We start from the raw sequence: 5,905 nt of genomic DNA on the forward strand, positions 1-5,905 counted from the left end.
TTTTTTTTTTTTTTTTTTTTTTTTTTTTTTTTTTTTTTTTTTTTTTTTACCATTCCACTATAAGGAACAAGAAGATGATGATGATAAAAGAAAAAACAACAATAAGGGTAAGAGTAACATGATGATGATGATAAAAGAAAAAACAACAATAAGGGTAAGAGTAACATGATGATGATGATCAAATATGCACAGTCTAAGCCTGGGGTGTCCAGTAATGTAAAGTTTCTAAATAGTTCAATGACCAAGGACAGGCATGGATGAGCCCATCTACTTCAAGACGACATAAGAAGGCCATTAATTTGTTATGACATGAGCCATTTATCTATTTCCAGATAGATCAATCATCAATGACTAGCATGAATGAGAAGTCGACTTCATGTCAAACATGGGAATGATATAATAACTGCTGTACCTATAGTACAATCCATCTAAATGAACTGAATAAGAAAGAAATCCATTAATAAAATGTGCATAACATTGTATAGCAGGGGTAAAACACTCAGGTAACAATTGTGAGACTGCTGATGAAGTATATGTGGGCTCAAAAATTCAGACGGTTTTATAAAGCAAGGAAAAAGTGAAAAGTCGTCATATCTTACGAAGCATGATCATATGAACTCAAGATGCCCTGGTGAGGCCAGGGATAGTTTGGGCACTCCAAGCCATGTTCTGCCTCATCAGCAGATGCTATAGTTGCGAAACTGAAAAACCCAGAAATGCCTGCTCCAAGGAGAGCAAGCCTTCTAAAAGAGTTCATCCCAGCAAAGCCAGCTTCCTCATTCTTTGAAATAAGGGATGAGGTCAATGGAGGGGTCTGCACAAGCAAGCAACAACCACAACTAATTATCAGCTAATCTAAACATGCTAAAAATGGTGTCACTGATCAAGTATATGGAAATGGTTCTCTCATAACTACGGCTAATTCACCTCCTAAACATAAATACTGGTGACACCAAGACTGTTCCCAAGGTCAAGAATTATAAAAACTATTTATATAAATTTTCTAACATTTATTAAGTGCTCGAAAAATAGCAAACTTAGTTAAAATGCTTATCCCTTTGTTTTTTTTTTAGTACAACAAATGTGGGGTGTGAGGATTTGACCTCCAAGCTTAATGGAAGAAGTATATGTCATTTAATGTTGATTCTCATGGTTTCAAAGCTGATCCTTATTGTTTAAGACAAGGAATAACAAGCTTAAAGTGCTTACTGAAGATTGAGATGGAAATTTCCTCAGCAACTGCCGGATCATTCCTCCCCCAGCCATTTCAGTTACGAGTTCTACAAATTATTCACAAAGAAATGAAGACAAAATTAGTAAGAATGGAGAACCTAAAAAACATATACACTGCTCCAATAATTACAGAGAGTGAGAAGAGAGAATCAATAAACAAGATGTATTGACCACAAATTACATAACTGATAACTTCAAGACGAAAATAAAGGAAGAAAGTGCATACACACCTACTTCAAATAAAAAAAAATCTACTAATTACAGAATAAATGCAACCAAATATGTTTGTAGAAATATAACGGAATTATCAATTTCAGTGTAAGAAAAAATCCAATTTTTTAACCATCTTGACAAACTATTAAAGCTTAGAACCCAATCTTATACGTATCAACATTCAAAACAAATCAAAACCCCTTGTCGTGGAACATACACTTTCACACGAAAGAATTGCCAAAATTATTCTATCACAAAGGTGTAGAGAGAATCACAAAAAATGAAAGCTACAGACATAAAACCTAGCCCGAAAAGTTAAAACAAAGAGGAGGAGAAAGCTTAGATCCATGGAGAAAATCAGATAATGAAGAAGGAACAAAAAATACATAAGAAAAAGATTAATAACGTGATCCAATGGGGATTATCGGCGCTGGAAATACAGAAGGTGTGCGCAGAAGGGTCAAATAACCTGTCGAAGCTCAGAGATCCGAGTAGAAGTCCTTAGAAATTTGCAGCTGAGACGAGGAAAAAAATGAGGGGGTGATGCCTATGGTTTAAAAGTCAGAGGTGCCTGCTTGGCCCAACAGTGTTGGATGGGCTCCCATGGCGAGTAGCCTTCGCTTGGCCCAATTGGTTCGAGATTTCATATTACATTAAACTAGCTGAACCGATCGGTAAGGTGAAATCTGATGGACACTTGAACAGTGAGAGACGGTAATATTCAATCAGGATTCTTCCAAATTCAGACCGAATTAACGGGGAAATCAAAATTATTCGGTGAACAAAAACTTAGGCTGGCAGCCATCGCCATGACCGAACCATAAGCTAAAGAGGAACAGAAACTTACACTCGTAGGATAAAAATAATAAAAACAGATCAAAGAGAGGAGCGCTAAATGCGTTCACATGATTTCCCAAAAACTGATGAAAAGCAAAGATGCAGAAACTAGATACAGAGTGAGAAAGGAACTTACCCAATGCAAATCGAACAGACAAACGAGAGAAGCGCCAATGCAAGAACTGGAAATGGACAGAGAAACGAAACGCAGAAAATCTCCAAGTAAGAGAGCGAGAAACCAGATCTCGGGTGAGAAAGGGAGAAATTTGTGAAGAAGAAGAAGAAGGTGAAATGAAAGCCCTAGTTAGTTTTTTTTTTTTTTTTTTTTTTTTTTTTTTTAACAGAAAAATAGGACTGCGAAAAAAAAGCTGGGGAGAGTGGGCTGGGCAGTGGGCCATGTTTTGTGTTCGTGGCTATAGTTGATTTGTTCATAATATCAATTTCTTTTTCTTTTTTAAATATTTACTATACTTTTATTGTATTAATAAAATGTTTATGGAAGGTGAGTCAAGGCCTAAGATCAAGTTGAAAGGCGTAGTCTATGGACAACATGTGAATATTCCTGTACTACCCCTTGTTGATCCCGAGGGACGGAGAAGCTAGATTAGTTGAAAAATGGTTATCGGTTCAAGGACGCAAGGTGCCCCTATTTTTTCAGGGTAAGAAGGGATAGAGAAAATACCTCGAGCCAATGTTCCAGCATCAGGCACTAAATAACCTATGTCATACTCTTAGAAAAAGCTCGAACAACCTTCAACATAAGGGTAACTCTGAACTATGGCAAGTAATCAATTAAGTGTTGGCTAATTTAAACCGAAGTTCTTACAAAATAATTCATTAAAAAAAAATAACATAATTGTAACACTATTGGGAGATTGTTATTAAAACATTTTACCGAATAAAACAGAAGTAAATCATGAATTTTCAATCTCACGGGTTTACAAATTTCTAAAACTTTTATGGAAACTTCCGATATGTTTTGAGCTCGATTTTTCTTTTTACCATGATTATTTCTTTCTGGTTTCTTCTTGATAAGTGTAGTTCTACTCCTAACGAATATATAAAATCGAGATATCGAACTTCAAAAGCATCAAGGTACGACACGAAATTTACCTTCAATTTCAAGCCTAAACCCTCGTTTTGACCTCTTTTCCCTTGATTCAACACTAGGACGTATTGCTTTGATTCCTCCTAGCATCTAACACCCTCTATCTCAAGCCAAGCTCGCCTAACTCAATAGATACTCGAATTTTTACTCGACTTCAATATAGATTTGGTGTGTTCTTGCTTGAACTTGTCTATGCTCGAGGGTTCTTGACAAAACTTAATTAACCACCATTTATTTCATCCACAAAGGTCAATAATATTTCATATTTATGTATTAATTTTAAAATTGTAAAAAAAAAAAAAAAAAAGCAAAAAATAACTGCTAATGATATAAAATTAGAATGGAATACCTAACGAATCACATGTGTGATATTGATGTGCTTGATTTTTATGAACTTTACTCAGATGTATAAGAAAACAATTATCAATGCCATCCCCAATCGTCCATACCCAAACCCGAATCGGAACCCCATTCGCTTTCTCCGCCTTCTCCGCCGTCTCCGCTACCGCCGGCCACACATTCTCGCCGCCGGTCTCCTCCACAGCCTCACGCTTCCACTGCGCTTCTCTGTTTCTCCAGTAATGTCAGTTATTAAGCACCCCTTTCAACTCGCCTCCTCCTCTTCTTCTCGTCTCTGCTCTCTCCGGGCCTCTCTCCTTACTCTCGCCGTTCTCACCCTCCTCTCCCTCACTTATCTCTCATTCACTTCGCTTCACTCGTCCGCTTCCTCCTCTCCCTCTCAGGTACGCCATTCTCTCCATTTCGCATTGTTCACCTCTTTTTTTCCCTCTGATTTATGCTTATGGATTTCGGATTTTCATTCCGAAGCTGCCCGTTAAGTTGGGAGGCCTCGAGGATGCTGCAGATGACGAGATCTCGGATGTGTATCACTCTCCTGAGGTTTTTCGGTTGAATTACGCGGAGATGGAGAGGAAATTCAAGGTTTATATATACCCAGATGGCGATCCCAATACTTTTTACCAGACTCCCAGGAAGCTCACTGGCAAGTATGCAAGTGAGGGTTACTTCTTTCAGAATATTAGAGAGAGTCGCTTCCGCACTGAAGATCCGGATCAGGCACACTTCTTTTTCATTCCGATCTCATGCCATAAGATGCGAGGCAAGGTATGGTTCTCATCCCGTCTTTTTTGGGCTGTTCTTATCAACCAGAAATTTGGTTACTAGTGGCGAGTGTTGATTTGTAGCTTCTTGCTTTGTTACTTGTGTTGCTACAACTATTGGGTTTGGAGGAATGTGAGTTGTGAAATGGACTTGTTAATTTCCCCTTTGGCTTATAAACTATGGTGTTTATGGATACAATGAAGGGCACATCCTACGAGAATATGACGATAATTGTCCAAAATTATGTCGAAAGCTTGATATCCAAGTATCCTTACTGGAACAGAACCTTGGGTGCGGATCACTTTTTTGTCACTTGTCATGATGTTGGTGTGAGAGCTTCTGAAGGATTGCCTTTTCTTATAAAGAACGCAATTCGAGTTGTTTGCTCTCCTAGCTATGACGTTGGATTCATTCCCCACAAGGATGTTGCTCTTCCTCAAGTCTTGCAGCCATTTGCTCTTCCAGCTGGAGGAAATGATACAGAAAATAGGTAAAAGATTTCATACGTTTCAGTTATACTCTCCATTTGCTTCCCTTCAAAGAAGTGGATAGTGACAGAACACTATTTTGTTGGGCATTACAACCTAAATCTGGCTTTAGTTATACTACTTGTTTGAATTTTGATCTTTATCCTCAATGCATGGATCTCGTTTCTATATTTTTGGTTTATACTGCCTTCAGAATCAGAAGTCGGATGGAAAGAAAAAATTATGACTATCTTTTGCATGATTTTGCTCAAGGGCATAAGGCTTAACAATTTATTCATGACAAGGGATAATATGCAATAATTAACCACGCATTTTTTTCTCTACCCGGGTGTATCATTGCCTTTTCTTGGCTCCTTGGTATTCCAATCCTACAAAAGGATCTGAAAAGTAACCCCGCAACCTACGTAAATTTAAATTCGGCTGTTTATAGAATTTTATGCTTTCTCTCTAAATAAAACGCCCTCCCATATAATTAGTTAATTTTTTCAGGTTCTTACATAGAGGCTAAGCATAATTTCTTCAAACTTCGAGAAACTAGTTCTCATTTCATATATTGTTGGGTGATATTAGTTGAACATAATAATGAATTAGAATGTTCATTGACAGGATAAATATTAACTTCATTGGAGGAGGGATGTACTTAGATTAATCCTGGATTAAGCGAGTTCTGTTACCATTGATTCTTCTCGTAACTGATAGACCTGGTGGTGAACCATTTGGATAATCTGCGAGGTGATAATTCCTGAAAAACATAGTTATTTAGGGTACCTGCTAGGTAGTTATTCAAGAAAAGCTGAGTTGTGGAACTTATTGACGGTAAACCGCTGGTGAAGCAAAAAAAAAAAAAAAAAAAAAAAAAAAAAAAAAAAAAAAAAAAAAAAAAAAAAAAAAAAAAAAAAAAAAA

General features: G+C 37.1%; 2 protein-coding genes across 5 annotated transcripts in view; one reads left to right on the forward strand and one right to left on the reverse strand.

Annotated features, from left to right (window-relative positions):
- Nucleotides 1-2,598, reverse strand: part of LOC111482970 (cytochrome c1-2, heme protein, mitochondrial) — a 6,203-nt gene extending 3,605 nt beyond the window's left edge. The window contains exons 1-3 of one of the 3 annotated variants that reach the window (XM_023129020.1): nucleotides 2,420-2,598; nucleotides 1,210-1,280; nucleotides 600-814 (exon numbers count right to left, since the gene is read on the reverse strand). In XM_023129020.1, coding sequence (XP_022984788.1) covers nucleotides 600-814; nucleotides 1,210-1,266 — 272 coding nt within the window. In that variant the 5' untranslated portion in view covers nucleotides 1,267-1,280; nucleotides 2,420-2,598. Of the gene's footprint in view, nucleotides 1-599; nucleotides 815-1,209; nucleotides 1,281-1,852; nucleotides 1,873-1,915; nucleotides 2,068-2,419 lie in introns of those variants that run through there. The other 2 variants (XM_023129021.1, XM_023129022.1) reach the window with 2 other exon arrangements.
- Nucleotides 2,599-3,766: 1,168 nt separating this feature from the next.
- Nucleotides 3,767-5,905, forward strand: part of LOC111483136 (probable glycosyltransferase At5g03795) — a 9,274-nt gene continuing 7,135 nt past the window's right edge. The window contains exons 1-3 of one of the 2 annotated variants that reach the window (XM_023129277.1): nucleotides 3,767-4,134; nucleotides 4,220-4,516; nucleotides 4,717-5,003. In XM_023129277.1, the coding sequence (XP_022985045.1) occupies nucleotides 3,781-4,134; nucleotides 4,220-4,516; nucleotides 4,717-5,003 (938 nt within the window). In that variant the 5' untranslated portion in view covers nucleotides 3,767-3,780. The remainder of the gene's footprint in view (nucleotides 4,135-4,219; nucleotides 4,517-4,716; nucleotides 5,004-5,905) is intronic. The other variant, XM_023129278.1, reaches the window with a different exon arrangement.

Source organism: Cucurbita maxima, unplaced genomic scaffold (genome assembly GCF_002738345.1).
Source record: "Cucurbita maxima cultivar Rimu unplaced genomic scaffold, Cmax_1.0 Cma_Scf00008, whole genome shotgun sequence".
Lineage (NCBI taxonomy): Eukaryota > Viridiplantae > Streptophyta > Magnoliopsida > Cucurbitales > Cucurbitaceae > Cucurbita > Cucurbita maxima.